The following is a 24,865-nucleotide window of genomic DNA, read 5'->3' on the forward strand; positions in this document are numbered from 1 at the left end:
AGCCCACTCTGAAGGGAAGCACCTGGAGAAGGAAATGGCAACCCACTCCAGTATTCTTGCCTGGGAAATCCCATGGACAGAGGAGCCTGGTGGGCTACAGTCCATGGGGTTGCCAAGAGTCGAACATGACTGGAGTGACTAAGCACAGCACAAAGATAGAAGACTCCACAATGTCTGTGTCCAGCTGCTCAGTCGTGTCTGACTCTTGTGACTCCATGGACTGTAGCTCACTAGGCTCCTCTGTTCATGAGATTTTCCAGACAGGAATACTGGAGTAGGGCACCATTTCCTCCTCCAGGGGATCTCCCCCACCCAGGTATCAAACATGCATCTCTTGTGTATTCTGCATTGGCAGGCAGATTCTTTACCACTGAGCCACCTGGAAAACCTTCCACGATACTCAACATGAAAGGCTAACAATATACTTGGCACTTCCTTCTTTCCCTTAATAGCCCATTATGCAGGTGCCAGCACTGATTCATGACAGAAATGTGGCCCTGGAGTCACATGACCCTGAGTACCACTGCTTCAGAAGTATGTCTGAGCCACTACAAGAGGCATTTTTTTTCCTCACTAGTGGAACTGCCAGGAGATATGTTTAAATCATCACTTAAAATTCCTTTGCCGACCAAACCTCTTCCCAGAGCTGTTAACAAGAAACAAAATGTGCTGACTTGAGTTTCACTTTGCTTTCTTTCTCCAGCCTTCCCCTTGTGGGGTCCCCGATGAATCATGAAATCACTCTGACCAGGTAACACTGAAAGAGGCAAAGAAAGAAGCCTGGCATATGTCAAGCATGCATCTGTTGGAGAAGAAAGACCGAGCGGCCCAGTTTTGCCAAGGGATGTGACCCTTGAAATAATTGGCACCTTTTTTCAATAAACTATTCATCTTATACCCTCCTGATTGCTCTATTCTTGAACCATTTATTTTCAAGAAAACCATAATTATTGCCTCACAGATAAGTCATGAAGGAAACTGTGAAAACACTCCTCATTCTCAGGCCAGCTCTTTCAGGACCTACAAAAAAGTCACATAAGTGGATTCTGATGTTGCTTCATTTCTGTGGAAAGATGTTTTATGTTATGTTTTTCTAGCAACACAGTAAAGTGTGGATGGCACCGTAAAGCTCTCATCTAGGGCTGGAGTTTTCAAACAGAAGAGCTTGAACAGGAAAACTACTTTGGAAAGGGAAAGAAAAGAATGGAATTTCTTTGGGGCTAAGAACAGGGGGGAGGGGGGAAGCATTCTCCTGTCATGGCACAGGCATCAGTTATAAGCTCCACAAGCAGAGCCCAGCTGGCAAGTTCAAGGGGAAATGGGGCTGGCTAATCTGGTTACAGAAGCTGATCCCTCAGGAAAAACTGGATAGTCCACAACCCAAAATCCATCTAAAGGACTGGGACAAATGTGGGTTCAGTTCAAACAGAACTCCATAAATTAGGACTCAATCCAGCAGTTACTGTCTGTGTTACAGCTGAATTGTGACCCCCGCCATGTCCAAATTTATACACTGAAGTCCTAACCCCCTGTATTCCAGAATGTGACCTTATTTTCACTAGAGATATATTTAATCAAGGGTCCTTACAAATATGATTAGTAAAGATGTTGCTGCTGCTGTTGTTTAGTTGCTAAGTCATGTACAACTCTTTACAACCCCATGGACTGTAGCCTGCCCAGCTCCTCTGTCCATGGGATTTCCCAAGTAAGAATACTGGCGTAGGTTGTCATTTCCTTCTCCAGGGAATCTTCCCAACCCAGCGATCAAACTCACGTCTCCTGCATTGGCAAGAGGATTCTTCACCAGTGAGCCACCAGGGCAGCTCTAATGAAGATGAGGTCGTACTAATAATATGAGGTCTATTGAATTAGGGTTCTCACACCTTGATCCTGGACTTCTAGCCTCCAGAACCATCACACAATAGGTTTATGTGGGACTTCCCTGGAGGTCCAGTGTTTAGGACTCCATGCTTTCACTGCAGAGGCCCTGGGTTTGATCCCTGATCAGGGAACTAAGATCCCACAAGTCATGCAACCAGCAGCAACACCCCCCAACAAAAAAAAAAAAAAATAGATTTATGCCATTTAAGCCACGGATTTACTGTACTTTGTTATGGCAGCCCTAGGAAACTCATACAGCTGGCAAGAAGAGTTAGGTACCAGGAAAAGAATAACTCTAAACAGGGACTACTCTGTTGGTAGGGAGATTCTAATCCTTCCTAAGCATTTCAGTGAGAATCTCTGCAAGAGACACTCAAACCAGGCTCTGAAGCAGAACTCCTTTAATCTAGGGATACGACACTGAAAGGACATGAGAAATATAAAGACCACAAGCTAGACAGGGTCAGGACCCCCACACACCCTAGGAACCCAACAGACAGGATTCTGTGCAATGGCTTCATGCAGTCAGCCCTCAACAACTGCATGAGTCACGCAGAGGACTAGTCACCTCCACCCAGTCAGGTGAAAGAGGTGACAAGGGATAGGCAGTGTGTTCTGGTTCAACCTCAGAGGCCAGCGTCTGAGGCAGAGCCCCATTCCTAGGGATGCAGAGGGTGAGTCAAGGTGGAACAGCACTGTGAGTGTGCAGGGACCTAGCAGGGGGCCCAAAGCTTACTCAGGGGCCACCAGGCACAGGGTCCACCATGGTAAAGTCATTCCGAAGCCCAGAAACTTGCAAGCTGAGGTCGGGGCAAGCTGTTGGCCCTGTTTTAAGCCTCAGGGACTGAACAAAACTGAAACTGCTGCCAAGGCCATGGGTGATGCTGGGTGGCAGTGACCAGGGAGAACAGGGGCTGAAGCTGAAGAGCAAGTCAGACACCGGCCGTCTGTGAAGAGACACACCTGAGTGCCACCGACAGATCAAGGAATAAGACTTGTCCAAAACAAGCAGAGCATTGTAAAGCAAATATACTCTGATAAAGAGAAAGACTTGTCAAAAACTATACATATTTTTACATACATTAATCCTCTCACAAATATATATGTTACAAAGTTGGCATCATATTCTACACACATTTTTGGTGCTGTCTCTTTTTCTCAGGAAACTGTGTTGACCTTACCTAAATTCACTTCACTCACATCACACAGTGTACTCCCTTTGAGTCTGGGGGTCCATAAACTGACCAGCCTTATGGCAGGTCTTTTCGTTAGATGAACTGCAGGATACCCTCTCTTGGGCACTGTGTTCTTAGACAGTGACTCTAGTTGATGCCTCTATGAAGGCAATGCTCACATTCATTTATAATTGTTTGTTTACATCTCTGTTTCCTCTGATGCACAGTAACCAGCTAGGATGCAGAGGCCATGATTCATCTCTGGATCCTGAAAGTCTAGAACAAGTATGCCCTGATCCACAATGAGCACACAATGAATGCTGGCTGAGTCAGCTAATGCACAGAACGTTCAAAAGGAAGAAGAGAAAGCGTATTTGGTGAGCCAACACTGATTGGCATTTAATCAATTCATGCATTCAACCAGGTGCCAACACTATTCTATGTAGGATATTAGTCATGCTAAGAAAAAATAATAATTGGATTATCATCATTAATAATAATTGGATTGGTGTCTGCCAGAAGGTGCAAAGCAAGTTTTAGGAATGAGGGGTACTGGCTGCTTTGATTTGAGCTCTGATGGAGGCCTCACTTTGCCTTCTTATTTGCTCACTGAGCAAATTTGGCACAGACTCAGGGCAATATGATGACCCCTGGATCACACATCAGTGAAAATGGGCTCCTAACACAAGTTGGCAGCTGTAGACCACTTAACATGAGCCACACATTGTTCTGTATGACTTCAATCCTTATACAATTTGTTACCCCCATTCTACGGATGAGAAAACTGGGGCACAGCAAGAGTAACTTACCCAAGATCTTGCAGCTAGACTCTGACAGATCTGAAAGTCAAATCCAGCTGATAAGAAGCTCTAACCCACTTCCCAGCACTGTTTGGACTGAGGGATAAAGGGTGGGTTCAACCTACAGATGACAGGCTTTGGTATTTTCCAGTAATTAAAAAAAAAAAAAATGAATTCTGAGTGGTTCAACAGTAGGGAAGTCCCAAATGTTCCCATAGAGGTTACATGTTAGTGAGGAAAATGCACAGCCATTGTTGGGGCCATCTCCACCCTTTGGTTTCCAGAGCACAAGCAAGCCTGACCACAAGGATCACAGCACCTACACTGCCCTGAGGCTGGCAACAGTGTTATTCGACAGAAATTCATGAAGCATGTGGCATATGCTAGGTAGTCTGCTGGGGATTAGGATGGAAGAGGATTCTTCTATTGAGAAAAACACATTCTGGTTAGACAGGTATACAGGGAAATTGGCATTACAATCAGAATGGCAAGTGGTTCCACACAGTTAAGTTCATGAGAACATATCGCTAAGGATGCGGCAAGCTTGTCTTGATATCTGAACTTGATATCTTGATATCTTAACTTCCCTGGTGGCTCAGACGGTAAAGTGTCTGCCTACAATGTGGGAGGCCTGGGTTCAATCCCTGGATTGGGATCCCCTGGAGAAGGAAATGGCAACCCACTCCAGTAACCTTGCCTGGAAAATCTCATGGACAGAGCAGCCTGGTAGGCTACAGTCCATGGGGTCACAAAGAGTCCGACACGATTGAGTGACTTCACTTTCACTTTTCTTTCTTTTGATATCTGAACAATGTCCTACCGGAGTAAGCAGACTCAAGCAAACACCACTGTTGGCGATATGATAAGCAACATGCAATGGCCAGGGGAGACAAGAATAAGACAGGAGGACTAGCAACAGTGAGAGTAGGTAGTCAGAAGCCATTCAAAATCCCCTCTCTCATCTTTCAGGCAGAATATGATTAAGTTTGAAAGTAATTAATGAATCAAGCAAAGCCTTCTGGTTGCTTGAGAAGCAGGCAGTACATCCACCACCTTCACAATCATCTACAGCTTTGCCACACATTCTGGAAAAAACCGTGTATTACCTCAACTCCTTTCACTAGCAATACCTGATATCAAATAGCACTTTCAAGTTTATGAAGAACATTCTATCACGTAATGATCACTGAGCAGATGCCTTATCTATTTTACAGAGAAGGAAATGAACCTTCAGACAAAATCTCTTAATTGAAGAAGGGGAATTTAAACACATTTGTGATTCCAAGGTGGGTTTCACTGCATCAAACTGCCATTGTTTACTAAATACTTAACTATAGTGTTAGAATCATAGGTTTAAAAGCATCTATTGGATGCTATTTGCCATTTCACATTAATAGCAGCTGTTGCTACTTAGCCATTGCTAAGCCCTAAATATTAAGCAAGGCCAGAGTGAAGAACAGCTTTGAAATGATGCTCTATTTGATCAAGTTCCGCAGTAATTGTCAAAATCATATACATTTTCTTTGGATCCCGGTAAAGCTTCTGCGGGATCGCTGCACCTGCAGTTCCAATTTGCAATTTCCTCAGCCCTCCTTTGAAGTTATTCTTGCCAATTACCTGGTGTTAATATTAATTAAATATGATTTGCAACTTGAAATGTGGTGTTATCAATGGAACTCAGCTGTAGGAATATAAAGCAAAAGTTTCAATTGAATTAAAACGTTTCCTTTCATTCATAGTATTTTACAACATTAATACTTTTGTCAAATTGATTTTTGCCTGCTGGAAGTCATTTTTCCAAAGCAATGAACATCTGAGGGAAAAGGCTGCTCTCTATTTTTTTTCCTTTGTCATTGAAAATACTTTGTTTTAATCTCAATGCGAATCCATTGCAGTTAATAGAAACTTGATTCTTGTTTATAGCCCAGGAGGAAAAAAATGCTTCCTTTTAAAACTGTACTGAGATAGCTTAACAATATGATCAGTGGGCACTTTTTCATTGGAGAGTTGGAATGAAATTTACTTTATTTCTTGATCCACACTGAAAATAAATTACTATCAAGTGTTTTGGCAAGTGTCAGTCATTTTACATACATAAAAAATGAATTAATTAAACTGATTTATTGCATTAACATTTTGAACAAATTTTGCCAATCCAATGACCTCTGTGGTCCCTTACAAGTCTGAGATTTTAAGATTCGGAACACATGTCAGACAATAGTCAGAAGCTTACAACATTTGCAAATTGGGAGGGAAAAAAAGTCACGTACAGTAGAAGATTTGACAGAATCAGGTCTATTCTGCCCCCGTAATGTGTGCGACGACAACTTGCAGGCCTGTCATCTTCAATAAGCCATCCATAAACACGATGGCTGATTAAAGGACATGTGTTGCCATACTGTGCAAATTCACAGTGATAAGATACAGTGCTTTCACACATTCCTTTTATCTTCAAAGATAAAGCTTTAGCTTCCTTGCCCCTTTATAATGATCATGGCAGCATTAACATTTATTATCCTGTCTTCTTTTTTAAATAATATAATAAGCTAAGACAAACAGGGGAAACAACCTGTCTAAAGCCTCAAGAAGTCATTTATTGAGTCACAAGCTACAAGTTCCAGAGCTTACAACAGAAAAGCATGGGCATGTATTATTAACCTCTTTATTACAATATCAGTGAAAACATCGTATCAAATCATTAAAACAAGACAGACATAGAGGACTATGGTCCTAAGAACTGAGGGTGTGTAAAATAGGTGATGGAAAAGTCCTAACAACCAGTAGCAACTAAGCTATTCCTTTCCCTCAAGCCAAAAAAGACCAAAGGGAAAAATAAAAATCAGTTAGGCCAGAAGGACTCTCAGATGTCCATAATTACCCAGGTGTTACTGAAAAGAACAATAGCTTGGAATTACACAAAGCAGGGGGGCTGAACAACTGGTACCCCCACTGTATAGGGAGTGGTCAATGATTTGACCAGGGAACTTCTGACTGCTTAGAATCCTGGGAAAGCCAGACACAAAGATCCCACCCAGTCTAGAACCCTGAGTTATCTATCAGGTCACCTCATCTACCCAACTAGTCAAGACTGAGACAGTAAAACTCTGCAGCACTTCAAAAGGAACTTTTGAGCATATTCTATTATGGTCTTCTCCATTACCAAATTCTGTCTACTTAGAAACCTCCTCGTCTTTCTTGCTTACTGTTTGTCCTCCTGGTTTACCTCCCATCTCTATCATGGAAATTTTCTCCCTAAGTACACCCTTCTTCATACTATCTTCCCTGTCATGGGTATTAAATTGTGTCTCCCAGAAAGATACACCCAATATCTCAGAATGTGACCTTATAAGGAAATAGGTTATTGCAGATATAATTAGGTCTGTCTAGATTGAAGCGACTTAGCAGCAGTAGCAGTCAAGGCTATGGTTTTTCCAGTGGTCATGTATGGATGTGAGAGTTGGACTGTGAAGAAAGCTGTGTGCCAAAGAATTGATGCTTTTGAACTGTGGTGTTGGAGAAGACTCTTGAGAGTCCCTTGGACTGCAAGGAGATCCAACCAGTCCATTCTGAAGGAGATCAGCCCTGGGATTTCTTTGGAGGGAATGATGCTGAAGCTGAAACTCCAGTACTTTGGCCACCTCATGCGAAGAGTTGACTCATTGGAAAAGACTCTGATGCTGGGAGAGATTGGGGGCAGGAGGAGAAGGGGACGACAGAGGATGAGATGGCTGAATGGCATCACAGACTCGATGGACGTGAGTCTGAGTGAACTCCAGGAGTTGGTAATGGACAGGGAGGCCTGGCGTGCTGCGATTCATGGGGTCGCAAAGAGTCAGACACAACTGAGTGACTGAACTGAACTGAACTGAAGGAAATAGGGTTAATGCAGATATAATTAGTTAAGGTCATACTGGAGTAGGGTGGGGCCTTTAATCCAACATGACTGGCATCTTTATAAGGGGAGAAGACAGGGACAGAAACAAGAAGGGAAAAGACAGCAATGTGATGATGGATGCAAAGACTAAATTGATGGATGAATCCAATAAACACCACTGCATGCATGCTTGGTCATGTCCAAACCTTTGCCACCCATAGACTGTAGCCCACCAGGTTCCTCTGGTGATCAATGAACACCATTGATTACCAGCAAATTCCAAGGTGTAGCTCTGCCAACACCTTGATTTCAGATTTCTAGCCTCCAGAATTGTGAGACAGTTAAGTTTCTGTTGTTTTTAGCCACTCAGTTGGTTATGGCAGCCTTAATACACTCCCTGTCAAGGACAATCCTTGATCCTCTGTCACAATGCCACATAATTTCAGCTGTGCCCTCTGGCAAGGTTCCTGTTCTCTTATGAAAATCTGCTCAATAGCCTTGATTTTTTCATCAAGAACTCCTACCATCTCTCATCATGGAAAACTTCAAAGAAGACTTAGAGCCCTCCCATAGCCACAAATCCCATCAAGAGAACACTCTGCCCTATTCTTGGCTTTCCATTGCTAAGTCGAGGCCACTATTGCCACATCTTCATTTTTTTTCATTTATACTAATTTTATTTTCCTCAACTTGATTGAGATATAATTGACAAACAAAAATTGTATACATTTAAGGCGTACAACTCAATGTTTTGATAAAAGTATACACTGTGGAATGATTACCATAATCAAGCTAATTGACATTTCCATTACCTCACATAGCTGTGTGCGTGTGTGTGTTGTGAGAACACTTGAGGTCAATTCTCAGTAAATTTCAAGTAAACAACACGGTATCATCAGCTATAGTTACCATTCTGTACATTAGATCTTCAGAATTTATCAAACCTGTTTAACTGCAAGTTTATTCTCTTTGGCCAATACCTTCCATTCCCCTTACCCCTCCCCCCACTAGCCTCTAGTAACACACTCTGTTTTCATGAGTTTGACTTTTTAGAATCCTACATATAAGTGAGAGCATGCAGGATTTGTCTTTCTGTGTCTGCCTTTTTTTCACTTAGTACAATGCCCTCCAGATTACCCATGTTGTCACAAGTGGTAGGATTTCCTTCTTTACTAAGGCTAAATAATATCCCATTATATAGATAGATAGATAGATAGATAGATAGATAGATACATGAATATAGATATACTTTGCCCATTCATCCATCAATGGACATTTAGTTTGTTTCCATATCTTGGCTATTGAAAATAATGCTACAATGAACACAAGATGCAGATACTTCTTCAAAATATTGATTTCATTTTCTTCGGACATAAACTTAGAGGTGGAATCACTGGATCATGTGGTAGTTCTATTTTTAATTTCCAAGGAAACACCATATTATTTTCCATAATGACTATACCAATTTACATTCATATCAACCATGCAGAATGCTTTCCTTTCCTCTACATCCTCAACAATGCTCATCATCCCATTCCTTTATATAAAGCCCACAAGTGTATCCTTTGCCCCCTTTAATTCTCACTCTACATTTCTTACTCTAATTCACACTCTACACCTTAGCAACTATCTTTCTCACCTCGATTATAAATTTTGTGAGAATGAACTTCAGAACTACGTCTCAGCTCCTGCTTTGGCTCTCAACCAACGTCCTTGACTGTGTTCTTCTCCACAAAGGTATGTACCAGCACTTACAGTTTATTGAGTTCATAATCAAACCATGCTTCCCATTCCAAACCAGCCCTTCCACTTTACTTTCTCTTTTGTATTCATGGTACTTGCATTTTCCAATTAACCAAAATTTCAAGTTTAATTTTGTTTTACCTCCAAGCTCTGTGTGCTGTGCTTAGTCACTCAGTCGTGTCTGACTCTGCAACCCCATGGACTGTAGCCCACCAGGTTCCTCTGTCCGTGGGGATTCTCCAGCAAGAATACTGGAGTGGGTTGCCCCCCTCCAGGGAATCTTCCCAACCCAGGCTCCCCCGCCCACATCACAGGTGGATTCTTTACCATCGGAGCCAGCAGGGAAGCCCAAGAATACTGGAGTGGGTAGCCTATCCATTCTCCAGGGAATCTTCCCACTGCAGGAATCGAATTGGGGTCTCCTGCATTGCAGGCGGATTCTTTACCAGCTGAGATATCAGGGAAGCCTCACCTTCGAGCTCTACTTCCAATCAATTGCTAAGTTCCAGAGACTTTAGCTCACAAGTGTCTCTCAAGTCTGTCCCCTCATCCATTTCTATTATCACTGCCCTCTATGAGGCTAAGATTGATATTGCAAAAGTCTTTCAACTGGTCTCCCCATCTTCTACTTCTTATTAGCAAAATCTTAAATATGTATTCTGATGGATTCCTCTCTATTCAGTGGTTTCCTCCACTGTCTAGAAAATGAAAGATAAAATTACTACACTATGGGGTACAATAGTCGTCTATGTGCCATGTCAAGTCTTCCAGTTTGTCTTTCATACCTTACTACACAAACTATGACCCAGTCAAATTGTGATGTTTGTTGATCCCAATTTTTTATTTTTATTTTTTTTGCCTTCTCCAGTAAAAACGTTATAGTCAGGATGCTTGGGGCTGAGACTATAACAACTAGAATATCAAGGGACTATTTGTCTTATTGTATCAAATAACTCCTGTCCCTCTCTCCCTGAGAAGGATCCTGACTACAGAAGAGACATCACTGACATCTGTGTTCAAGACCATCGTTCATTCATAAACTTTGTTCTCCAAGACTCACTAAGGATGCTTCCTCACGTCTCGGATTTTGTCAAAACGAAAAACGTTATAATCAAACCATACAAGCAATGTATCACTAAACAGATTTTCATTTCACTATCAATCCATTATGCTCTGTCAGAATTAATCAGAGACAAAACATAGGAAGTCCCAGTCTACACTGAAATTTCATAGCAATTAACGTTGCTGAAGGGAGAAATTCTTAACAGAGTACAGGAAACTTTACAAGAGTTGGGAAAATATACAATTTCATTAATAGGCAGACACTCCGAGAAATGAATGCGTATGTCTCCTTCTCAGTCAAGAGACTAAGATCTTTAAAAACACTGGTAACACAGTGACAGAGATGCCGTCAATGTTGTAGTAAGAGGAGCAAATGTTACAGAACTAATGAATTTTCATTAGAGTCATCAGATCACTTCAGAATGGGTTAAGTTGCTACCATTTGTCATTCCCATTAATCTCATTGTCATGTAAAAGGTTTAATTTTCAGCTATTTTTGTTCTAGATAAAATCTTTGTCATTAAAATGAGGGATGATTTTGATATTTAATGTATTCCATGGCATACTCTAGTGTGGCACTAATTTGGCCTTTTCAGTATTCTGCATATTAATTGACAATACAGCCCTCCTCCATTCCCCAGATAAGTGAGAACTGAAATAGAATGGACAGCCAATCAAGTCACAGAATGCTGAAAGGATCAACAGAAAAGAAATGTTGCTCTAATCAGGAGCATACACGAGGCACTAAAATTATTTTCTCCCGTACTAATGACTAAGATAGAGACAGTAATAATGAATGGTACCACCTGAATCCTTTAAGGTGACAGTTACCAAAGTATAGCAATGTTCCCTAAAAGAGAGAACTAAGTATTTCTTTTTTTTTTCCTTCTGGTAAGAAGAATAAAACTGCACTCTCACTTTTAACTTTTAAAACAATGCATTTTATCAGAGTCTGCAACAATGTTCTGTCTTAAATTTTTCATAGTAATCTGTCGCATGCACACAAAATGTGTCCTCTAGTTGAGAATGTACAGATCACTGCAGAAAACCTCTCATTTCAATACATATTCTATTAGTTGCCTTCTTTTGTTAAGTTATCACTTTGGTGAGAACTAACATCAGCTGCTTAAATAATGCATTCAACCTGCTTTCAGAAGCTACTGTTTTCATTTGAGTGGGCATTTCTCCTAAGGATGAATGTGAGACTCTTTTCCAAGAAGGTAATATAATTTACCATCATTTAAAGTTAGTTGAATGTTTTGAATCATTTTTATAGCAATAGTGATATAATTTAAAATTCAAAAGAGCAAAGATTATGCCATCATGGATATTTATAACAAAGAATGAATAGCTGTCCCTTAAATAAATTAAGCCAATCTATCCAACAAGACCAGGTCTTTTCTACATTTTCTGCAGCAGCACAGTACTGGAACAAATATTAAACACACTAAATATTGTGCATCATAAGTTTCCACACTTATTACATGCAGCGTAACAGATCCTAGGCATCTTCATATCTTTTAAGAGAAAACCTTATTCCAGTAAATTTAGATGCTTGGCCTGCCCAAATCATTCCCATGGTCTTTTCCTGCATTAAAGCTTCAAAGAAAAACATTAAGTTATCAAAGTTCAAAATTACCCCAAAACAGCTAAAGGACGCTTTAAATTTTTGGCAAAACATTGCTATTACAGAAAGCAATGCAATAGAAAAATATGCAAATTTTATTCAGTAATTCTTAGTAAGAACAATAGCATTTGTTAAGTAACTGGTAACATATCTCCTTTCATCCGAAAAGTTATGTTCGTTGCCCAATCAGCAATAAGGTTTATGCCCTGAGGTGTTTTGTCTTCTGGTTCTTCCACACTGTGCAGTAGATTTACAGCCTCATGGATAAATACACACAGAGTAAAATGCCTACAGAGATTTGAATGAGAACGTTGAAAAAACCCAGGACAGAGTTCACAAGCACCCTGTTCTAAACAGGTTTCCACATCTTGCCCTTAATCCCACTCACTGCAAGCTTCAGAGTTTGAAGTAAGAATCAAAATTCATAAAGTCAAAAATGACAATAAGAATATCACTCAAGTATAGCCTTGGGGGCTACTTCAGTATTGTTTTAAGATGATTACCAGTCTTAATCCCTTTAGTGTTGGATGTTAAATTCTACTGCCTTTTTAAAAATATTTAATGACTTGCTAATATAAGCTTCCATCTAGAACAATCAAATAGTATGTCATTTATTCAAATATACAGTGGCTCTAATGTGCCAGCAAACTCCCACGTCAAAACAGACAACTTTGAAAAAATGTTTGCCTGAGTCAGGAGCTCTACTTCCCAAATTAGCACAAGAGTGTCACCTTGATAGACCATGAACAACAAAACCATTTATAATAAGCCCAGCTTCCCCCTAGAGTGGACAGCCTGGGTCATGCATCTGTAGGAGCTCTAATTATCCCACACAGATCAGAGAGCTCTTGGGGACACTCAGACTTCCACAGCCTGTCACCTCAAACACGATCATCTGATAAATATACACTTACCAATCTCCCTCGAGATCTGAGTGAAGGCCTCCACACCACTCTCTCCGTAGTTACCCTCAGAAGCCAGCGTCGACACGTAATTCCACCCCAGGGCAGTCACAATGTCCACCATGGCTTGCGCTTGGTAGGAGTCAGGAGGGACCACCCGGGAGAAGAAGTCATACCTGGTGTTATCACTTAGCTCTGGGGCGGTGGATGCATAGCTGATTTGAGGTATCTGCAAAACAAATGACAGGTCATTTCCACCCATGAGGAATCTTGTCAAATGATGGACTGTTGCACAAGAGATTAAACAGTCAAAGCTATACCAGAAACCTAGACAGAGAAGCCTGCAGCTAAGATAAGATTTCATCACCATCAATTTCATTAGAAAGTAGGTTATATAGGTCTGTGGGCTCACTTTCTTTCAAAGCACATTTCTAAACAAGAGGGCTTCCCTGGTGGCCCAGAGGTCAAGAATCTGCCTGCAATGCAGGAGAAATGGGTTTGATCCCTGGGCGGGGAAGATCCCCTGGAGAAGGGAACAGCAACCCACTCCAGTATTCTTTCCTGGGAAATCTCATGGACAGAGGAGACTGGCAGGCTATAGTCTATACAGTCGCAAAAGAGTCAGACATGACTGAGCAACTAAAAACCAACAACAAAACAGAAAGAATTTAGTTTTGATTCAGTCCCCATTGTTTCAGAAGCCAAAGCAAAACATTTGTGCTTTTTGTTGTTGTTGCTTTTCTTATTCTGTACATGACAACTTCCGGTGAAGAAATGAGGCAGAAATGAACATGAAATGTACACACATGTCTCAGAAAAGGTCACCTCTGAAATCGTCTTTGGCTTTGGGATATAAAGGCTACATAATGATGAGTAGAGCATTTAATACAAGACTTTTTTTTTTTACACTTGATTTTTAGTACTAAGATTATATTTTGGGTAAATTATTTTAAATATATACCTTTGCAAATCTAGTCAGTGCTTATTAATATAATCACTGAGTACCACAATAAGATTTGGGAACAGCTAACCATGTATCTTTTAATTATAACGTCTTTCCAGGCTTCCATCCTCAAAAAAAAAAATCACAAAACGAAACCATACTGTAATTTCTTTAGGATAAGAGACTATTTTCTGACTTTAACAGGGTGAATTGCTAGAAGATATTCGAGATTAGAGATATGCTGTTTCTCCTAAATAATTTCAGGCTGAGTAGCAAATTAACTGCATGCCACAAATCTACTCCTAAAGGGGTTTGAAATGCAATATTCACTCCTATATACAAGTGAAGAGTCTTACTCTATGAAAAGTGCCAGGGCAGAAGAACTCAGGAGTGTTAAAGAAGCATGGCAGAGGGACATGCAGGCTAGACCAAGCACAGAAGATGCAGGAAATCCAGCAAAAACATGGGGAAAGACATTTCAGCCACAGGAAACAGTACGTCCAAAGGCAGAGTCAAGAGAGGGTATGGTGTTGCAGCGTTTCTCATGGTGGGAAAGCAGAATATCAAGGGAGGAACATCAGGAAGTATAACTTCAGAGCTAGACAGAAACCAGAGGATGAAGGGTTCCTCAGATATGACAAGGAGTGTGGACTTTATCACCAAGGTCATGAGGAAGCACAGCATGATTGTAACCGAGGGAGTGGCACAACAGAAATTTTGTTTTAGAAAGATCACATTGGCAACACTGGGAAGTGTAGAAACCCTCACATTTCCGTGTCTACCTGGGCAGCCCATGCCCAAAAATTCTGACTTAGTATGTCTAGACATCTAGGAATCTTCATTTTAATATGTCCTCCAGAACAATCTGATGCCAGTGGACCCATAATTCAGAGATACACTGAATTAAAGGGAAGACATAAGAAGTTGCCTACTAGTTCCAGTTAGAAAACTACTACAGAAATCTATGTAAGAAAGTATAAAATAAACTGAACTAGGGCAGTAGCAGGTGGGCAGAAAGGAAGGGTGTAGAACCTGTGAGTATCTAAAAGACCAAGAAAGGTGTAGGGAAGATGGGAAATGACTCTCAGTTCTATGGCTTTGGTATCTGAGTAGATGATGTTTGATATTTTCCAAGGCAGAAGAACAAGAGGAGATTTGGAAGACAAAAATGATGAGCTCAGTTTTTGACTTGTTTCTTCTGAGGTTCCTGTGAAATGAATAAAAGCAACTAAAAAGTGGGCAACACTATTGTGGGATCTGGAATTTAAGAGATGTGCACCCTCATCTGTGATGTGAAAATCCAGAGGTCAAAATGACTCTATGATGCCCTAACTCAGGATGCTTGGTTGAAGATGCAGGTCTGACTCATACATAAAACTGTTAACTCTGCTCTCCGTCAGATCTTGCAGCTAATGTCAGGGCTCTGATGTTCAGTGGGCTGCTGTTTCATCTTCCTGCACAGAGCTACACACTCTGGGAACCATGCATCACCTACCATCCCCTGACCAGACAATCCCCAATCCACGAGGAGGTTACAAGTTTCCTCTTGACATCTTGAAAAAGCCCTCAACATCTTTATCCAGACCTTTTGTAGGTCTGGAGAGTCCTCCTCCATTATTGGTGGCCAGTGAAGTGACACTGAACATCCTAAGGTATAAAAGCCTCCTTACCCAGAAGACTGTGCTTGGAGCTCTCCAGGGTGCTGAAGAACTTGTTTGGCTTCTGAGTAACCTGCATCTTGGAGAAGGAAATGGCAACCCACTCCAGTGTTCTTGCCTGGAGAATCCCAGGGATGGGGGAGCCTGGTGGGCTGCCATCTCTGGGGTCGCACAGAGTTGGACACGACTGAAGCAACTTAGCAGCAGCAGCAGCAGCAACCTGCATCTATCTATATTACCTACAATGATTTAGTCTATTTCACACCCAATTCTTCTGGGTCCTGTTCTCCTAGTAGGACCTTACTAACTTGCCTGTCAATATTGTGGGATCGTGAAAACCAGTCTTGACCTGTGTCCTTTTTGTTCCTTTGCATTCTCTGCCAGATATACCAGTCACCTCTTGATAGATTGTCCCCTTGATTAGGCTGTGTGCTTTCGAGTACATAAATACTTAGCAAGGACATCCATCCAAATCTCTAACCACACACCAAATGTTGCCCTTCTTGGTTACTTCCAGAGGACCTGGGAAAGAGATAATGGATGATTCAGTGAGGTCTACCCTTTACTAGAGATCTTTCCCAAAGATCAAGATCATGTGTGTTTCTATGTTCTAGTGAAAAAGATCCAACAGCCTGAGCTTCATTTTGGAAGGAATTCTGTGTTTTGTGTGTGTGTGTGTGTGTGTGTGTGTGTGTGTGTGTGTGTGTATGCACACACATGTGTAGGAGGGAACAGGGAGCATTCTATAGCAAATTCAATAGTGCTATACCATTACACTGGCCTATCAGGATGTATAATAATCCTTCTACTTCCTCAGCTACTCCGAGTCCAGCAGTAAAATGCCCTATACAATCCACACCCTGCCTATAATAATGAGCCACCCCTTTCTAAAAATGAGCACAAAGTGTGAAAATTGAGTGTTTGAAACCAAAACTAATTATCTCAAATTACTACCTTCAGTCAGTCACTTTCAGGGCTGTTTAATTAGCAGTCAGCATCATGTTTAGGATTAATTAAACAGGTGTAAAGGGTATATAAAATAAAAGTGCAGATAAGAAATGGTTGTTGAAATAATTAGGCAAAGGACTTTCTCCCTAAAGTCTGAAAGAATTTTCTCTTTGCTGATCAATGTGCAGAAAAGTAATGTGAGAGTATGTGTTTGTATTTTCATTCGTTCAATTCATGCTATGTATTCATATTCAGCCTACAATAAGGCATCTTGAATACTGATCATATTTCAAGACATCTTTTCAAGTTGTCATGGAGTCACATCTCATTTTTACTTTATTGTGGCCAACCACTAAGCACTGGCTCATGAAGCAATTTAATTTCTGTGTTGGCATCCTCAGTATTTCCATTGCCTCAAATTAAACCCCTACTGGCAACTGAAGTGGGAATTTTTTTTTAACCTGGGATATTTTTTTTCCTACACTGAATCCATTCTAACTAATCCTTTCACTCTGGATATTTCAGTTTCCAGAAAGAGAATAACAACAAAAAATATGGTGAGAGAGGCATAGACGAAAAAGAAGGAAATGAGAGGGAAAAGGAGAGTACTAAGAAAACAGGTGTGGAAAGCATTCTGCATCAGTTCATCCTTTTCAAGATGTACATCCCTTATAAGCCTCCATTAACTTCCATTTGCCCATTCAAAGGGTAATATCCCAACTCATCAAACTGGCACCTGGAGCCCTGGTATCAGACACTGCCCCACCCTCCTTCCCAACTTCATGCCTTCACTCTCAGCTCTGATGATGCCTGTAATCCTGCCCATGCTGCTTCTGTGAAGAGAGACACCTTCACCTTCTGCACAGATGGAACATCCAGCTCAAAAGTTGACAACATACACACACTACCATGTATAAAACAGACAACCAACAAGGACCTACTGTATATCACAGAGAAATTACTCAATATTCTATAATGACCTATAATGGGAAAATAATCTAAAAAAAAGAAAGAATGAACATATGGGTATGTATAACTGACTCACTTTGCCATACACCTGAAACTAACACAATGTTGTAAATCAACTGTACTTCAAGCATCATTCCGCCCATCCATTCATCCCCTCCTCCCAGAAAGCCTTCTCCCAGGCAGAGCTGCCTTTTGCTGTCCCTCATCCCACAGTCTCCATCATCTGCCATAAGAACCACCATCGTGTGCTGGCTTAGGAGTCCCATAGAGACAAAGTCTCTGTCTGACTTATTTGGTGTCACTAGTCCCTAACAGAGCAGGTGTTTAATGAATGTTTGAAAGCAATTAATTACTCAAAAACTGTGGCAGGGATTTTGATATAGCTTCTTCCCAACAGCCCTCTACCTGACATTCCACCAAAATACCATGCGGGCTCTTCATTTGTCCTTCTCGATCCTTCTCTATCCTGCTGTATGTCCTAGGAGGTTGCTTTGTGACTGTCTCACCTAGGCTCCCTAGCCTCAGGCTTTCAGTCGAATTTGTCCAGTGGGAGGCACCTCCAGGAGGTGGGAAGGGAGGAGAAGACAGCAGTCAGAGCATTGATGCCTCCATCTCTTTCCCTCACCCTGACTTGGTGTTTCCCTACCAGAGTCCTCACCAGCCTCTGAGGCCCTCACCAGGGTCCTGTGACGAGTCACTGCCCTTGGACCTCCAGGTCTTCCCACAGTTGCTAGTTCCTGAGCATGCTCCATCCTGACTTGGGGCCTTTACCTGGGCCCACACCTTATAAATGGTCCTTTTATTAACCTCTCTTCTACTATCCCATGAGTGTGCTGGAAGCCCACCAGTGCACCCACTCTTCCAGGTCTCTGGGGAGGGGACACCCACTGCCCTGCCTCCCCAACCTCAGCCCTGCCACAACCTCCTAACCTTTCTCCATCCACTCCCCCTCCCAACCTCCTCCACCATCTTTCTTACAGGATGTTTTCCTCCCTTTCTCTTTCAGCGCCTTAAGGCATCAAACTGCATCATTTTTAAACACCTGTCTTTTTGCCTTTTTTCCTCTCTTATTTTCCTTGTGCTGAGGTTTCATAAGAATATGATGGGTGCTTAAAATAAGGCCATATATCCATTACCCAGACAAAGCATATTTAAGGCAATTAATTGTACAACTCAAAATACCCATGACCATACCCCTCTTTAAAAATTGGTTAAAGTTTCTGTATAACATAAGGAGCTCAGCTTGGTGCTCTGTGATGACCTAGATGGGTGAGATGGAGTGGGGGTTGGAGGGAGGCTCAAGAGGGAGGGGATATATGTATATTTATGGCTGATTCACATTGTTGTATGGCAGAAACCAATACATTGTAAAGCAGTTATCCACTAAATTTAAAAATAATTAGCTTCCGCTTTTTTGATAATTGTTTTTATCTCCACTATATTTACACTTCCGCTCAGAAAGAAGAGATCCCCACCCCAACCTTACTCCTCTTGGGGAGTTCCAGAGTATATGTCTCCTCCCTAGACCTCTATCTCTTATTTATTCTCCCCAAAGGGGAGGAGAATGTGAATGAGAGGTCAGAGTTCCAAGTTTACTGGGCAAGAGTGGATCACGCTCTGCCTTCATTCTCAACATACCCACACACAGCCCAGGCTTAGGCAGAAGCAGGTCCCAAGGATGAACTGTGGTGCGGGAGAAGGAGGCACCATTCTGACCTCAAGCCCATGCTGAATTCTTTCCAATTCTCTTCTTAACAGACGGACATGCATCTGGGAAGTTATCTGGTGTTTGCCCAGCTGTGACTAAAACCAATTACTTGATCCACATTTAGCTAGATAGGCTGTGAATCTTGGACCGACATAATAATCCAAAAGTTTAACGTAGATCTCAAGGAGGCAAAACTTCTATTTCAAAAGAAATTCATGTATAGTTTCTTAGATATTTTGCTTAAAATAGCAAACATATATTTTTTTTTCTTTTTAAATAGAAGTTAGCAGATATTACTGTCCTCTAGTGTCTGTTTTCTACTTCTTGCAGATAGAACCCCAAATTTTTATAGGACTTGGCCACTTAGAAGAAACCTACATTTCCCAGCCCTCTTTGCAGCTATGATCTTTAGTATAGTGGTGAGTGTAACTTCTGAAAACGTATCCTTAAAGGGAAAGAGCAGTTCTTTCTCATGCCCCGCCCCTTCTTCCTGCTGGGCAGAATTTGGACATAATCAAATGTTCAATTAGCCATCTCAGGCCATCACCTAGGGATGGCAAAGCAAAACAGCGCACCCTAGTCCAATCCACTGTGATATCTGATTCCTAAAACCACCTGATTATGGTCTTACTACTTCCATTTCTGCCCTTCTCAAATCCATTCTACACAAACAACCAAACTGATTTTTTTTTTAAATCAGATAATATCAAAATTTTGCTGAAAGCCCTTCATTTCCCCCAGGGATATTCAACTAAAGCCTAAGCCTCTATTCACAGGATCCACGACTCGGACTCTGACCTCCTTTTCCCCTCTCTCACTTGACTCACTAGATTCTCTTCTGTTCCCTGGCCCAGCCAAGCCCTATTTCTTCCCCAAGCCTCATGTCCATTGCTTTCTACACTTTCTAGACAGGGTTGAGAATGCGTACAGCTTCCTCGGATGAACGGTGCCTCTCCCCATTGAAGTCAGTGAATCTAATTCGACATGACTGGCAGGGTGAGACGGGATGTTACTGAGATATAAAGGGGCCAAGAGGCTTTTAGGCACCATATATACTCTTTCACAGCACAAGAAGATGGCAGTTCCCCTTCAGGTGCCTTTTAAATGTTCCCTGCTGTTTGCACATTAAAATACTATGGTAAGTTTAAAACTTTCTGTGACTGCTCAAAATGACATGCATTTTATGTCATTTCTCCCAGTTTCTGGCTTGCCGAAGATCCACGAGGAGGCCAAGACACCCCTAACAAGCAATGAGTCCTAATGCACAGCTCAGGGGAGGTCCCTCAGGATCATAGGAAATGTAAGTCTTTCTGCAAGAAACTCACATACATCTGAGAACAGATTTGCAAACAGAAGACAATTTAAGACCTGAGTCACCCACACCTTCACCATCAATTACCAACAAGGCTTTTGTGCTTTTTCATCTCTACAAACAACCTCATCCATTGATTGTCAACCTTAGTGGTGAAGGAAGTTGGCAGGGTGTACTCTTAGTGCCATTCAGTAGTGTCATTGGTTTTCACCAGTGAAAGATCACCTTGAAGCTGTGCTCTTCCTCAGGGGGTAGTGCTTGCCTGAGCACTTCCTCAGTGATGCTGCTCTTAGGAACAGCCGCCACCGCTATGCCACCTGGTCTTGGGATGGATTTGTTGCTGCTGCAGAACCTGGTCCAGAAAAGCATAATGATTATAGCCATCAACCTTGTCTTTTCAGACCTAACTACTCTCTGGTACTAAAACTACTAGTTGCTTGTGTCAAAACATGAGTATATAATCAGAAATTGGATAAAAATGAGGAGCCAGAGCTAGAAGTTCAGTTCAGTGTTGACCTTCCCCTCCTCACGCTGCCCTGAGCTCTCATGTGCCTCTCAGCTTCATTAAAATGAAATGAGAGGGAAAAGGAGAAAGAAATGTGGCACCTACATGCAGAGAAATAAAGAAGAAGGATGACTATCCTGAGTATGTTTTTGACACTCTAATACCCCCCCAAACCAGGACCTGCTCAAAGAAATCTTACCCACACAATGGATAGAGAGCAACCTTCCTATTTGTACAAGCTAATGCCAAAGGTGAAATGAGTCCATGACCATCTTCTCAACTGAATCTTCCACACTGATTCAGAAAAGGACACTAGCTGTTGTGCTCTGAGGCACGGTGTGCGTGTGTGTATGTGCATGCGTGCTCAGTCAGGTCTGACTCTTTGCAACCCCATGGACTGTAGCCTCCCCGGTTCCTCTGCCCATGGGATTCTCCAGGCAAAAATACAGGAGTAGGTTGCCCTTTTCTTCTCCAGAGGATCTTTTCAATCCAGGGATTAAACTTGTATCTCCTGTACTAGCAGGTGGATTCTTTACCACTGAACCACCTGGGAAGCCCTTGATGCATGGTGGGACTTAGATATAGAAAAGGAGAGGTGGTCTTTTGAAATGGGAAATTGTGGAGGCCACGGAGAGAGAGAATGATTTCATTGTGGTGTGATGTTATCCACCTGCCCAACATCAGCTCATTCAGAGTGAGCAAAATCTATCTATACACGCACACTAAAAGGGCCTGTGGTCAGTCAACACAGCTGAGTATAGAGAGATGGTTCATACATTTAAAGTTGCGACTGTAATTCTGTTATGAGCCAGGATACACACCTTACCTCTCACAACACCCATAACCAAGCCAACCAGAGAAGAAAGAGACAATGTCAATTCATTCTCATTATTAGATAAAGAATTCAAATATGGTTTTCTGCTGATGCTGAATCTGAAATTTCAGAGGCAAATATGAAGACCAAGTCACAGGAGGCACACTTTCTTTAAAACATGAAGAATGCATTTTTGTACATATTTGTACACCTGAGAGTAGACATATGCTTTACACAATGTCATATCTTGGTTTTTGTAACTCACTTGGATATATTCTACTGAGTTTTGTGTGCATGCTAAGGTCGCCTCGGTCGTGTCCAATCTTTGTGACCCTATGGGCCATAGCCCATCAGGTTCCTCTGTCCCTGGGATTCTCCAGGCAAGAACACTGGAGTGGGTTGCCATTCCCTTCTCCAGGGGATCATCGCAATCCAGAGGTCAAACCCACATCTCTTGCATCTCCTGCACTGGCAGGCAGGTTCTTTACCACTAGCACCACGTTTGAAAGGGTGCATTTATCAAGGGTACTGTATGAGTGCTTTTTCAAGGGTACTGTATGAGTCTGGGAAGTGAAAGAAACAAAGAGTACCCCTGAATTTGGGTAATTTAGGGAGGTTAATAAGGGGGCTATTTCCAAGGCAGAGGCGGTTTAGAGAGAGCAGTGGACAGCCATAATCCAGCAAAGTCAGAAGAAGGCGGCCACTACCCTTGCACCCTAAAAACCAGAGGAGGGAGCAGCTATACAAGCCAGGAGGAGTCACAGACGGATGCCATCCGAGAGGAGCAGTGACCTCTCCCCTAATCCCTGGAGGGGAGGGACACAACCAGCCCCTAGCAACCCCTCAGAGAGGGAGCCAGGAAATTATATCCTGAACTCTCTGCCCTCCCTGACTTCCTGCTGGCTCTCCCCTTGACCGAATCCACTAGAAACCAAGGAGTCAAAGAACCAGTCGACACTGTCTGGACAGAGCTGCCTCCTAGGAGAGAGAAGAGACCGAACAAGAGAAGGTGGATGGGCTAGGCAAGCAGAAGCCATCCATCCCCGGTCTCATTCATCACTGAACATCAGACATTTGAAATAAATTGACAAATGGTGCTGCAGATATGCAGTTTCCTGTGTTATATTCCATTTTTTTTTTAACTTGATATTTTCAAATACTTTTGGCAGATTATCTGCATTAGGAATTTTGGTTTGGCTACTGGGAATTCCAGCCCTAAAATTAGGCCAATTAAGTTAGCATTATCTTTTGAAAAATAAGTAAGGCTCTGTTTTTTTTTTGTTTTGTTTTTTTTTTTTGGTGTTTCTTTTTAAAAATAGAATTGTATTGGTTTTAATCAAATTGGTAATGACATTTGACTTCTAACCTGTTTATTTAAAATGAAAGATAAGCAATCCACAAACATGAAAGAATTTACATACAAACAACCATAATTATATCCTATAAGATTAATAAACTTTTATTTTACATCTGCTAATTACTTTTTACAATGAGAAAGCACAGCAGCTCCTAGGGGAAAGAGTGATTATAATCTATCAAGTCACTAGTAGTGTGGAAATTTTTAAGCCTAACTACCCTGCATATATTCATTCAAGTTCTAAGAGCAAATTAGATTTAAAACCTTCACTTTTGGGGGAAGGGACTTTAACATTTCAACTAATTCTATAGTTCCTCTAGTTTATGGTTTCTCCTGATCTTCGATTTTCCCTTATTTTAAGAAAAAGTGAACACCATATTTTTGTTCTAATTTTCGCACATTTCAGCATGCTGTGATTTTTTAGAAAATGATAATCAGTGCATATGCAGTATCAAACACAAATTTAAAAGGTTAATTCAATACACACACTTTTTCTGGTTAGTGGTTAAATTAAATTTAATGTCTTTTTAATGGTTACTTTTTGATTAATTCAGTCAACAAATTAGCTACCACTATGTGCCAGCCTCCATGACAGGCTCTGGGGAGAGGGCTGTAAACAACACATGGTCCCCCCGCCCCCATGGAGCATATGGTCAGATGGAAAAGACAGGCATTAAGTAAACAATCACCCAAATAAACATTGAACTGCAACTGTAATAACTGCTGTGAAAAAGAAGTAGGGGCTGCTAAGAGTAACAGAGTAACTCATCTGGAGGGAGTGGGGGTAGGGTGGTGTTGGGCAGGCTTCCCTAAAGAAATGACATTAAGCTGACACATGAAAAATGAGGGAGAAAAGGAAATGAACACTGAACACCATCCACAGATTGCCTCTCACTTCCGCCTTCCTTCAGATGTGTAAACCACCCAATTTGTACAAGCGAGGAGGATGGGCAGTTGACTGACAGGTACTTCATTTTAGAAACCTGCCACAGGCAGAATAATATTAAATCAAAGACCATCGCTCCCCCATGCTTTTTACACAGACTATTTGTAACGAATATATGTCTAGTTGGGGTTCTCATATCAGAACAACTTGAGAAAGTCACTAATTATCGGCGGGAAATTGCATTATGTTCTCATAGATCCTCAGGGGTGTAGGAGTCCAGAATGAATGAACAAAGGAATGGATAGGTGGAGGATGAAAGAATGACTGAATCCAGCAGAAACTAAAGCCATAGAAAAGAAACAATTTTAACACAAGAACCCAGAAAAATAAATAAATGTATACTTAATATTATTTACAAGCTCAAATATATGTTTACTTAGGAAAGTTTTTAAAAGGTGATGGAAAATTAAAAAGGAAACTCTCTTTATTTTTACTCAGGCAGTGAAGGCTTTGGGATAGGACTGCAAAAGACACGAGAAAAAGACAGGCTAGAACTGACCAGGAGAAGACTCTTTTTTTTTATCTTTTTGCTTCCAATATACATTTTCAATACCTCTCAGGAGGAGAAAAGAGAAGTAAATGGCTCTGTCCACTTCTGAAAATTCTGCTCAGTCCAGGATTCCAGAGTAAAAGTTGCTTCT

The 24,865-nt window shown here is 41.5% G+C and overlaps 1 protein-coding gene across 1 annotated transcript in view; it reads right to left on the reverse strand.

Annotated features, from left to right (window-relative positions):
- GRM8 (glutamate metabotropic receptor 8) overlaps positions 1–24,865 on the reverse strand; it is an 865,112-nt gene that overhangs the window by 711,095 nt on the left and 129,152 nt on the right. Inside the window, exon 2 of the mRNA XM_052638669.1 lies at positions 13,077–13,293. Coding sequence (XP_052494629.1) covers positions 13,077–13,293 — 217 coding nt within the window. The remainder of the gene's footprint in view (positions 1–13,076; positions 13,294–24,865) is intronic.

Source organism: Budorcas taxicolor, chromosome 4 (assembly GCF_023091745.1).
Source record: "Budorcas taxicolor isolate Tak-1 chromosome 4, Takin1.1, whole genome shotgun sequence".
Taxonomy (NCBI): domain Eukaryota; kingdom Metazoa; phylum Chordata; class Mammalia; order Artiodactyla; family Bovidae; genus Budorcas; species Budorcas taxicolor.